Source organism: Neolamprologus multifasciatus, chromosome 3 (assembly GCF_963576455.1).
Source record: "Neolamprologus multifasciatus chromosome 3, fNeoMul1.2, whole genome shotgun sequence".
Classification (NCBI taxonomy): Eukaryota; Metazoa; Chordata; class Actinopteri; order Cichliformes; family Cichlidae; genus Neolamprologus; species Neolamprologus multifasciatus.
In genome coordinates, this window is record NC_140441.1 from 17,079,852 (window position 1) to 17,092,747 (window position 12,896).

General features: G+C 41.6%; 1 protein-coding gene across 12 annotated transcripts in view; it reads left to right on the forward strand.

Annotated features, from left to right (window-relative positions):
* The window catches only part of LOC146521807 (adhesion G protein-coupled receptor L3), a 281,489-nt gene that overhangs the window by 198,485 nt on the left and 70,108 nt on the right, over nt 1-12,896 (forward strand). For all 12 annotated transcript variants that reach the window (XM_085144243.1, XM_085144224.1, XM_085144236.1 and 9 more), the window contains one exon: nt 1,577-1,760. In XM_085144243.1, the coding sequence (XP_085000369.1) occupies nt 1,577-1,760 (184 nt within the window). The remainder of the gene's footprint in view (nt 1-1,576; nt 1,761-12,896) is intronic.

A 12,896-nucleotide genomic window follows, 5' to 3' on the forward strand; every position in this document is an offset into this window, starting at 1 on the left:
GCCTGTCACTGACTTTGTGTATGTTCCTGTATACTAACAGGTGCAGAGGTGTGTGCTCTCTCTTGCGTCAGCCTCTGAGTGCTGTGTGTGTCTGTGACTGTGTGTGGGCGGATTAATGTGTACAGGGTATGTTTTGAATGGGGAACAGCCAGCTGGTGCTATTTGAAATTCCCAATCAGTACTCTGACTCCTCTTGCTATCACGGTGGCTGGAGACAAACATAAAGTTAAAATTATAAAGTATCCGAGGCTGGGGGAGCTATTAGATTTATTCCACGTGACTGTAACCCCCACCCCCACCTTTTTTTTTTTTTATGAGGAATGCTTTTAATACACTCGAGCACATGGCTCCTCTTATCGCCTTTAGCTTTATCCCCATGCTGTTGTGGAGTCGTACTAAAGCTCTTATTCCCCTTCAAAATCCATTGATCAAAAAAGACGATAAAAGCGAGGTTCACAGAGGGCGTTCTGTGGTGTGGCATTACCAACGTTCACGTGCACCTTCACTTCTACTTTCGGGATGTCACAATTGCACAAACTGTCACAATTGCTTTTAAAGAAGTGTAAAGAGGGAATCGAAATTTGACCCTTTTTTTTAAAAAAGAACTGAATTAAATCTGTGATTTTCATGATGAAGCCCTGAAAAGCGACTATTACTAGCATTATTAGCCACCTACTGCACTGTAATGGCTTAGAAATAGCTTCTTTTTTGTCCCAGCGGCGGTCAGGCTCTTTTAGCTCTTTTGGAGCACTGGTACCAGGAATGAATTGCCTTGCTTGACCAATTAGTATTCCATTCCTAAATCTCGCCATTGGCATTTTTAAATCTTTAATGGCTCTTAATTTTTCATCTTGTCTGGAGGATGTTCTTGTTTCCTCCTTGCTTACCCGCTCCGGCATTGTTGTGGGGAGATTAAAGATGGCATATTAGTCCTTCGACGGCATTAATATGCAGAGAAGATCCGATTCGAATGGCTGCAGATAGCTGCTGCTGCTAACAAAGATCTTTTACATCTCTTGAAAAATGTTGTGTTATAATTATTAATTTTTATAACATTTATTTATCCATTTATTTTATAGTGCGTTTGTGCATTGGGATTGTCTGCATGGGAGAACATTTATCACACCCCTGCCTCAAGTCATGTAAGAATTGGTCTCTGGACTTGTGAGCACTGACTCTGATTCATTTACATGATTTTTTTTCTCCCTGTAGATAAAAGCAAACAGCAGCAAAAACTCAAGAGAGCAACATCCATTGTCATTACAGATTCAGGTGTCACTGCTGCAGGTCGATGATCCATGTCTTTTAAGTGAATGGGAAATAGACTCGTGAAATTGCTCAATATAAAAATTATTATGAAATTTAAGCTAAAATGAAAAAGAGAAAGGGGTGAAAAAAGAAACTCTCCACGCTTCTTCCTCGCACAGTCCCATAGGATTGTGCGATTTGTTTCTCAGCGCTCAGCTCCCTTTGATCTTCCTTCACTCAAACCATTTACCACATCGCCACGTCAAGCTGCCGCAGTCCCAGGCCAGCTTAGCTTCCTCTCACTAAATCAATGATTTGAACTCCCTAGGCCATGGTGGAGACCGTCAACAATTTGCTACAGCCGCAGGCCCAGGCGGCTTGGAGGGAGCTGAGCACAGGCGAGCAGCTGAGGGCCGCCACCATGCTGCTGGACACGGTCGAGCAGGGGGCCTTCGTCCTGGCTGATAACCTGCTCAAGACGGACATCGTGCAAGAGAACACCGACAACATCCGTAAGTATGCGCAGCCACGCTTGCAGTTTGCATGTTGTCATGTAAAAAAAAAAAGCAAAATAAAACACGTACATGTATGCAAAATCAAATGATTTGTAAGAAAGAGAGTGCCAGTTTACAACAGTGACTAATGCATTCCTTTCAAAGTATATGGTAAATGAAACATTTACTATTTTATTGCCTCCTTTTCTAATGATCATTAAGCAATATAGTATGTGTGGTAATGTGTTTAATATAGTGGCTGTAGTCATTAAACAAAAACGGTTGTTTACCAAGTTAAGAATACTCATTAATTATTTGAAGTTATCTAAATGTTTGAATGAGGGAAAACCTCATGGATGGATTTCTCTTTGCTTTCTTTTTTATGGTGGATGGATGAATGGATTGATGGATGAGTGGATGTGGATGGATAGATGGATGAGTGGATGGATGGATGGATTGGTTGAATAGATGGCTGTATTAGTGGATGGATGAATGGATTGATGGATGAGTGGATGTGGATGGATGAATGGATTGATGGATGAGTGGATGTGGATGGATGGATGGATTGGTTGGATAGATGGATGAATTAGTGGGTGGATGGCTGTATTAGTGGATGGATAGATGGATGGATAGATCGTTGGATGTATGGATGGATGGATGGATGGATGAGTGGATAGATGGTTGGATGTATGGATAGATGGATGAATTACGGGTGGATGGATGAATTAGTGGATGGATGAGTGGATGATAGATGGATGGATGGTTGGATGCATCAATTAGTGGATGGATGGATGAGTGGATGATAGATGGATGGATGGTTGGATGCATCAATTAGTGGATGGATGGATGAGTGGATGATAGATGGATGGATGGTTGGATGCATCAATTAGTGGATGGATATATGGATGAGTGGATGGATGTGAAATTAAATGCCAGCGAGCACATTACATTTAATTTGTCTTTGTTTGTTTGAGTGAACCAGCTTGGATAGAATTATGTTCTCAAGCTGCTGGGAAACAGATTATTAGCTCATCTGGAAGACACTGCATTTTCCAATTATGACAGACAATCATAAGATGAGTTTAAAGAGCCGAGCGTTCGTTTCATTTCATTTTTATTTGATATAGTTTGTTTTTCCCAGTATTTTTCTCTCACGTGCCTAAAGAGCCTTGGCAGATCTTGCTTGTTGCACAGGCACACGAAGTTCACCACGCAGCTATTGATCACCTCACGCTGACAGTGGAGCTTTTGAGGCGTTGGATCAAGTGTGAAGGTCACTGGAGTAATGCTCTCTGTCTTGCAGGAGGTGAAATCTGGCAGGGCTGCTTATAGCTGATGGCAGCCGGCTGTAAACTGACAATTATCTCTAATGATTGTGTTTATATTTGTGTCAGTTATTAGCAGGAATTAACCACTGGTGCTGCAGATCAGGGATCGGTGCTCATTATTCAGTGTATAAATACCAAGCGAGCTCAGATAATAGAAGTTGTGTCATTACGGTTGTCCCTGGTGGGGTAATTCCAAACTGGATGCATCCGTCGCTGGGACTTTCTTTTTTTTTTGCAGCTTACATCGAGAACCGTGTAAAACTTAAATAATTGGAGCTAGCGGGGCAAAAATAATGCCATGATGTATCGCCCTATTCTCTGAAGACATTGGATTTTTATCCCATCCCCCCCCCAAAGTTCCTGCTGCCATGGCAACCTAAAAATATAGGTCTGCTGGCTTAAAAGGAGGCGAGCGTAAGGAGAATTAATAAAATGGGTTTTATTGTATCTGGCACACAATTCATCTGGGTATTAAGGAGATTCTGGGCTCGTTTGGAGAAGGGGGGATGAAACGATGCCTGCAAAACTCGAGTGAGATTTTATAGCACACTGTGGTAGTCTGGTTAATTATGTGCTGGTGACATGTTTACTGGGCCTTATCTCTCTGTTTGCTGGGCTTTTTTTTCCCTTTTTACCCAGCCAGTCGCCTCCTGCAATCCCTCATGCCATGCAGGGTAGTTAAATGAGGACAAGGGGGCCCTTCCAAACATTTGTAATCACTACAGCAGCTAATTACTTCTCCCTCACTTTGCCTTGCGTGTGACATTAAGAGTGTGTGTGTATGTGAGCAGGTGTACTGCACTTAAGACACCTGGAGACGTCCTTTCAGCGTCAGGCCAAGCTGGTTCTCTCGCTTTAAAGCGAATCTCGAACCCTTTTTAAAAAGCCTTGCTATAATTTTAGGCTCAAGCTGATAATGAGATCTATTCTGTGCGCTTTCAAAGAAGGATATTTCTGCAGTCATTGTGTCTGTGTTTGTGTTTACACGTCACGCTGCGTGTGCTCGTCTCGAGCTTTTGTCTGCGAGAGAGCGCGCGCTCCGCTCTCTGCATGATAATCTTGTGAACAGATTTCTGCCGATTAGCGTGTTATTTAAACCAGCTTTGAAGGTATAGCCTTCGGGGTTCAACAACTCCTATGGCATCAAAGAAATTCCCTAAAGCCCGTCGTAAGCTCTTTTACACAACCACACGGGAAAAGAAAGACAGCAAGAGGGAGAGGGAGAGAGGGGGGGAGACAGAAAAATGCTTCCTTTATTCAGAAGGCAGCCTCTTGGAATCCAGGGAACGGTAAGCTATCTGGGGTATTGTCTTAGCTAAGTTGAATAGGAATGTATCAAAACCCCCTGGCCTTTACAAAAGCACTGGAGAATGCTAATACAAAAGATTTTTTTTATGGGAAACCCCGGTATGAGAACAGATCCAAAGGCAGGATTAAATGTGGCCTCTTCGTAGCTTCCTGTTGGCTGTAACCTTTATCAAAGTCAGAGGTGTCACAGTCCGCTGACGTGAGATCATCAGCTGAATGCCTTATCGGCCTTAATTAAGTTTCTTTTTCTTACACTGAATCAATTTTTGTTTCAAGTTGAGATTCTCCACTACAGACTAATCTGCCTGCTAGTTCAAGTAGAACTCCGGATAGGCTGCCACTCCTGGCGAGTCGCATTTTAACTGAGTGGCATTTAGCTGGCAGCGGATGTCTGGACTGATCGTAGCCGGCAGTCACCTCATTCAAAAGGTGTTTTGGGTGAACTGGTGTGGCTCGCTTACTCGAGAAGGCGACCTGTAAGTGGAAAGGCTGTTGCAGAGTTGGGTTCGGGTCATTATCTGCGTGTCGTTCTCCCACTCGGCCCCTGCGTTACTGTTCTCCTGACTATCCTATCAATAAAGGTTAGGAAAAAAAAGACGTGATTGTTACTATTTTTCAGAACTCATTCCTCAAACTGATCATGTCGCCATCGTTAGAAAGCATAAAAAAACGTAGCAGAGACATGTAAGTCAAAGAAATCCGTACCAAGCTGGCAATCGCCATCTTTTTGTCTTTGAGCCAAACATCACTGGTTAGGTGAGTGACTGCCGGCTGAGGCTCAGGAGGTAGAGCGGGTTGGCTACTAATTGGAAGGTCAGTGGATTGATCATTGACTCCTCCAGTCCGCATGCTGGAATACCCTTGGGCAAGATACCAAACCTAACCCTGTCTCCTGTCGGTGGCGCTGTCACTTGGTGTTCGCTCGCTCGCTCTGTGGTATAGTATCGCTTCCTGTTCCTGCTCAAACACAGTGGTGTTTCTGAGTAGCTTATTTGCTTAGCAGTTTAATTAACAACTTTTAAATACATTCTTTTTTCACAGTATAATCTTCACGTGCTTCATCCGAAGCACACTTTCTGTGTACTCACTACCTAATTTATAGTATTCACTCACTGTCTCTGTACTGTTTTGCTAGCTTAGCTCGTAGCCGACCCGTTAGCACCATGGCTACTTCACCTGTCCCTTCTGCACTTTCTTGCTCATTGTGTCAGATGTTTAGTTACTCCTCGGCCTCCTTTAGCAGTAATGATATCTGTAACAAATGTAGCATATTTGCAGCTCTGGAGGCCAGGATTACTGAATTGGAGACTCGGCTTTGCACCCTGCTCTCACCCTTAGCTAGCCAGGCCCCTGTAGCTGGTGCAGCCGAAGATAGCGTAGGCCCCGCTAGCTGTTCCCCGGCAGACCCCAAGCAGCTGGGGAAACGCTGGGTAACGGTGAGGAGGAAGCGTAGTCCTAAACAGAAGCCCCAGGTACACCACCAACCCGTTCATGTGTCTAACCGTTTTTCCCCACTCGGTGACACACCCGCCGGGGGTCAAACTCTGGTAATTGGTGATTCTGTTCTCAGACATGTGAAGCTAGAGACACCGGCAACCATAGTCAATTGTCTTCCAGGGGCCAGAGCAGGCGACATTGAAGGAAATTTAAAACTGCTGGCTAAGGGTAAACGTAAATTCAATAAAATCATAATTCACGTCGGCAGTAATGACACCCGGTTACGCCAATCGGAGGTCACTAAAATCAATATTGAATCGGTGTGTAACTTTGCCAAAACAATGTCGGACTCTGTAGTTTTCTCTGGTCCCCTCCCCAATCAGACCAGGAGTGACATGTTTAGCCGCATGTTCTCCTTAAATTGCTGGCTGTCTGAGTGGTGTCCCAGAAACGATGTGGGCTTCATAGATAATTGGCAAACCTTCTGGAGGAAACCTGGTCTTGTTAGGAGAGATGGCATCCATCCCACTTTGGATGGAGCAGCTCTCATTTCTAGAAATATCGACAAATTTATTAAACCCCTCAAAACATGACTATCCAGAGTTGGGACCAGGAAGCAGAGTTGCAGTCTTACACGCCTCTCTGCAGCTTCTCTCCTCCTGCTACCCCCCCAAAAACCCATCTCCATAGAGACTGTGTCTGCTTCCAAAAAGACAAAAAACAAACTAAAAACCAGCAACAAACAACTTAAACATTTACAAAGAAAGAACAATACAGTATCCACATCTGAACCAAAGAGTAAAACAGTGAAATGTGGATTATTAAATATTAGGTCTCTCTCCTCCAAGTCTCTGTTAGTACATGACTTAATAATTGATCAACAAATTGATTTACTCTGCCTTACAGAAACCTGGTTGCAGCAGGATGATTATGTTAGTTTAAATGAATCAACACCCCCGAGTCATTCTAACTACCAGAAATCTCGAAGCACAGGTCGAGGGGGTGGTGTGGCAGCAATTTTTCACACCAGTCTATTAATTAATGAAAGACCAAGACAGACTTTTAATTCATTTGAAAGCCTGATGCTTAACATTGTCCACCCCAGCTGTGAAACTCAGAAACCAGTCTTACTTGTTATCATCTATCGTCCACCTGGGCCTTACACAGAGTTTCTGTCTGATTTCTCAGACTTTATATCTAATTTAGTTCTGAGCTCAGATAAAATAATTATTGTGGGTGATTTTAACATCCATGTAGATGCTAAAAATGACAGCCTCAACATGGCATTTAATCTGTTGTTAGACTCAATTGGTTTCTCTCAAAATGTAAAAGAACCCACCCACCACTTTAATCACACTCTAGATCTTGTTTTAACATATGGCATAGAAACTGAACATTTAACAGTGTTTCCTGAAAACCCTCTCCTGTCTGATCATTTCTTGATAACATTTACATTTACAATAATTGATTACGCAGCAGTGGAGAGTGGACTTTATCAAAGTAGATGTCTTTCTGAAAGCGCTGTAACTAAGTTTAAGAATATAATCCAGCCACTGTTATCATCGTCAATGCCCTGTACCAACACAGAGCAGAGCAGCTATCTGAACGCTACCCCAACAGAGGTCGATTATCTTGTTAATGATTTCACCTCCTCACTACGTACGACTCTGGATACTGTAGCTCCAGTGAAAACTAAGGTCTCTAATCAGAAGTACCTGACCCCGTGGTATAATTCTCAAACACGTACCCTAAAGCAGATGACTCGTAATCTGGAGAGGAAATGGCGTGTCACAAATTTAGAGGATCATCATTTAGCCTGGAGAAATAGTTTGTTGCTTTATAAGAAAGCCCTCCGCAAAGCCAGAACAGCTTACTACTCATCACTGATTGAAGAAAATAAGAACAACCCCAGGTTTCTCTTCAGCACTGTAGCCAGGCTGACAAAAAGTCAGAGCTCTGTTGAGCCAACCATCCCTTTAACGTTAACTAGTGATGACTTCATGAACTTCTTCACAAATAAAATTTTTATCATTAGAGAAAAAATTACCAATAATCATCCCACAGATCTAATATTATCTACAGCTACTCTTAGTTCCATTGATGTTAAGTTAGACTCTTTTTTTCCAATCGATCTTTCTGAGTTAACTTCAATAATTACTTCCTCCAAACCATCAACGTGTCTTTTAGACCCCATTCCTACAAAACTGCTCAAAGAAGTCCTGCCATTGATTAATTCTTCGATCTTATATATGATCAACCTATCTCTAATAATCGGCTATGTACCACAGGCCTTCAAGGTGGCTGCAGTTAAACCTTTACTCAAAAAGCCATCTCTAGACCCAGCAGTCTTAGCTAATTATAGGCCAATCTCCAACCTTTCTTTCATATCAAAAATCCTTGAAAGAGTAGTTGTCAAACAGCTAACAGATCATCTGCAGAGGAATGGTTTATTTGAAGAGTTTCAGTCAGGTTTCAGAGTTCATCACAGCACAGAAACAGCTTTATTGAAGGTTACAAATGATCTTCTTATGGCCTCTGACAGTGGACTCATCTCTGTGCTTGTCCTTCTTGACCTTAGTGCAGCATTCGATACTGTTGACCATAATATTCTATTAGAGCGATTAGAACATGCTGTAGGTATTACAGGTATTGCACTGCAGTGGTTTGTATCATATCTATCTAATAGACTCCAATTTGTGCATGTAAATGGAGAGTCCTCTTCACACACTGAGGTTAATTATGGAGTTCCACAGGGTTCGGTGCTAGGACCAATTCTGTTTACATTATACATGCTTCCCCTAGGCAGCATCATTAGAAGACATAGCATACATTTTCACTGCTATGCAGATGACACCCAGCTCTATCTGTCCATGAAGCCAGATAACACACACCAATTAGTTAAACTGCAGGAATGTCTTAAAGACATAAAGACTTGGATGGCCACTAACTTTCTGCTTCTTAACTCAGATAAAACTGAGGTCATTGTACTCGGCGCTGAAAAGCTTAGAAATATGGTATCTAACCAGATTCTTACTCTGGATGGCATTACCTTGGCCTCCAGTAACACTGTGAGGAACCTTGGAGTCATTTTGACCAGGATATGTCCTTCAACGCACATATTAAACAAATATGTAAGACTGCGTTCTTCCATTTGCGCAACATCTCTAAAATTAGAAATATCCTGTCTCAGAGTGACGCTGAAAAACTAGTTCATGCATTTATTACTTCCAGGCTGGACTACTGCAATTCATTATTATCAGGATGTCCAAAAAACTCACTGAAAAGCCTTCAGTTAATCCAAAATGCTGCAGCAAGAGTACTGACAGGGACTAGAAAGAGAGAGCATATTTCTCCTGTTTTGGCTTCCCTTCATTGGCTTCCTGTTAAATCCAGAATTGAATTCAAAATCCTGCTCCTCACATACAAGGTCTTAAATAATCAGGCCCCATCTTATCTTAATGACCTTGTAGTACCATATCACCCTATTAGAGCACTTCGCTCTCGCTCTGCAGGCCTACTTGTTGTTCCTAGAGTATTTAAAAGTAGAATGGGAGGGAGAGCCTTCAGTTTTCAGGCCCCTCTTCTGTGGAACCAGCTTCCAGTTTGGATTCAGGAGACAGACACTATCTCTACTTTTAAGATTAGGCTTAAAACCTTCCTTTTTGCTAAAGCATATAGTTAGGGCTGGACCAGGTGACCCTGAATCCTCCCTTAGTTATGCTGCAATAGATGTAGGCTGCCGGGGGATTCCCATGATGCATTGAGTTTTTCCTTTCCAGTCACCTTTCTCACTCACTATGTATTAACAGACCTCTCTGTATTGAATCGTATCTGTTATTAATCTCTGTCTCTCTTCCACAGCATGTCTTTATCCTGTCTTCCTTCTCTCACCCCAACCGGTCGCAGCAGATGGCCGCCCCTCCCTGAGCCTGGTTCTGCCGGAGGTTTCTTCCTGTTAAAAGGGAGTTTTTCCTTCCCACTGTCGCCAAAGTGCTTGCTCATAGGGGGTCATATGATTGTTGGGCTTTTCTCTGTATCTATGAAGTGCCTTGAGGCGACATTTGTTGTGATTTGGCGCTATATAAATAAAATTGAATTGAATTGAATTGAATTGAAATTGCCCTTGAAGCATCCATCAGAGTGTGAGAGTGTTTGTGTGTGTATGTAGGTAAGAAAGCACTTCAAAGTAGATAAAAGTATGAATGCATGTATGAATGGGTGAATGGGACTTGTAGTGGAAGGCAATTCGAGTGCTGAAGTGAGTAGAAAGGTGCTGATAAAGGGCTGGATGAAAGTGTCTGTAGTACAACTTTAAAAAGTCCTATTTGAGCACCAATCCAATTACCATTGCACGCTCATGTGGTAGCACTTTGTCAATCAAAGTACACACAGCCTAAAAGTGTCTCTTTTTTTGTATCCATTTTCAGTTTAAATCGGACTACAATTTACAAAATAAACATTATGCTTTAATTAAAAAAACAAAAAACAAAAAAAGACCCTCAAAGAAAAAGAAATGTTTCCTAAGATTATATTTTTCACACACTTCTATGCATTTGGACATACTTTTTGAAACCAGAGTAGCCACCCCCTGCTGGCCGTTAGAAAGAATTGACCTTTTTTCACCACTTTTATCCACAGTTTGTGCTTTACATGAGAGGTCAGAGGTCAAGGCAATCTTGTGAATGCGATAACTTAAAAATGTGGTCACTTAGGATTTTCAAATTGAATCCTGGTGACCTTGACCTCAAGGTCAGAGGTCAACTTTTCTGAAAAACACCTAGGATTTTGACCTTTATACCACAGGTGCATCTACAAGGATGCTGAGGGGTGGCTCTGGTGAGTGCCAGTTTTTTTTTATAAGGATTAAGAAGAAGACGTCTTCCAGCCTTTTCATTTGCTGTTTTCCTGCGGTTTCGGTTTTTACTGTAAGCTGGTCACTGCTTGTTTGACTGTCCCATTCTTTTTCCATCTCATGGAAGTCTGTAGGTGTCTAGATTACAATATAACCTATTAATACCATTTCCTTTTATTCTTCAGCTTATACCAGATTTTACACATTTGCAGTGACATTTCTTTACAAGAGCTGCACAATCGTGGCTAAAACTCTAATCTCTTACATAAACGTCAGCATTGTTTACTTACACCCACAGCCTCTATTAATCCACAACGCACATTTAGAAATGTGCATTTGTGTAACTTCTTTTCTGTATTTCTACCGAGCTGTGAATCAGCAGACTCAGCTCAGCGCTCTGGGAGTTAATTTGACATTTAGGAATGCCTAGACTTCACACAGGTCACCTGTACTTAAGAGAGGAGCACACTAGACTGCTTTATTAAATTGAATTGTATCATGCCATAATAACTTTGATCGAACGAGATTTTTATTTGAGCCAGGCTCCTATCAGCAGCTCATTTTCCTCTGCTGCGTGACACCAGAGTCTTTGAACCATAAATTAGGAGCTCGGCGCTCGCTTCAGACACAACAGCTGTTGAACTGCTGCAGAAGCGAGCTTGTCTTGTCCCGTCGGTCTTTATTTTCTCCTTGCATCGTTCACTCTCTGTGCTCTTCAAGAGAAAAAGATTCCTCAGAATGAAGGTGTCTTTTTTTTTTAATAAAGCAAAGACAGCCTTTGTTGTTACAGTTTAGGGGAAAAACAACATTGCCATGTGTAAACTGTACACAGATAACTTCTTCTGTCAATGCTGAGTGAATCAAGAGAGGATGTGTTGTATTTAGAGCTCTTTGGCGATGCAGTGATTAATAAAACCAGCTGCTACACGATGAATGCTTTTTGGAATCAATATAGCAATTGGAGATTTCTTTGCAGTTTGCTAGCATCTGCTCTAGCTGTTAGCTGTAAGATTTTCTGACTACAGTTTAAATATTCCATCATTCGCAATCAATAACAAATTTCTTACCCAGGCTTGGGTTGTTGCTTGGTGTAGGTACAGTGATATACAAAGCATAATTACTCTACCGCTCTAAAATTCTGGCTTTTGAAAAACAGCTTTCCTTCATGTACCTATGAAGCATAAAAACTGATGAGAGAAGTTGTAAACGACCAGTAATGAATGGATTTGGATGACTTATGATTTTTAATCTAATATCTGTTACCATCACAAATGGGACATGTTATTATCTAATGCGAGCTTATCATGTGAAAAGTTTGATTGGTCATTAGAGGAAACTTTGTTATGTTAGCATAGTTTGAAACTTTGGTGCTGATTAAAGAACCAATAGATCTTTAGTTGAGTTTCCGGAGCATCAGCTAATAATAGCGTCAAAATGCAGCTCTAAAAAGTGACTTTCTTTTGGAAAATTGCTGAAAATAAGTCTGCTACTCCCTCCACTATCCAGTGCAATCTGGCTTCCCTAAATATAAATTGGAGTAGCTTGTTGACGAGGCCAGGCGTATTTTCACCAATTAAAAAGGCTGATCAGTTTGTCCTATCCGGTGTTTAGGTGATGACGTATGAACCCTGTTTCCGGGTCAAAACTACTCTGTGTTTATTAATGCTTTTGTCTTTTTTAACATGTTTTATTTCTTTGTATCTTGTTCTATTAAATCTCAACAAGCCCCTACAAAGTGGCCTCTCTCGGTTTTTATTGTCACTGTTCATTTTAAACTCAGTTTTTAAAACCTTACGATAACTACAACCCAGCCCATGCAGCCGTATGTTAATGACTAAGCTTATATTGTGGATGGATTATCTCAATTGTTCTCCTGACTGAAGTTCAGTCCGTTTACAGGATCCTGTCATGTAATTGCATCTGTCCCAAACTATCAAGAACCCTCACATTAAAAAGTTAGCGTTCATCCTCCAGCTTCACTGTGTTTATGTTATGCTAACCATAGCTGTTTAGCTAGCCACCACATAGCACATCATTATATACAGCTAATCCAACTTCAGTAACCCTACAAATGTCATTGCTGTTTACTTTTCTGTCTTCAGTTATGTTGGAAGTGATAGCAGAGCTGTACGTTTTAATTTTTTCAGAAATCTCTCGGTCAGAACATGCTATATCATGTTTAGGTGGGAACTAGCGAGCTAACTTCCGGCTAACTTCTAACTCTGTTAA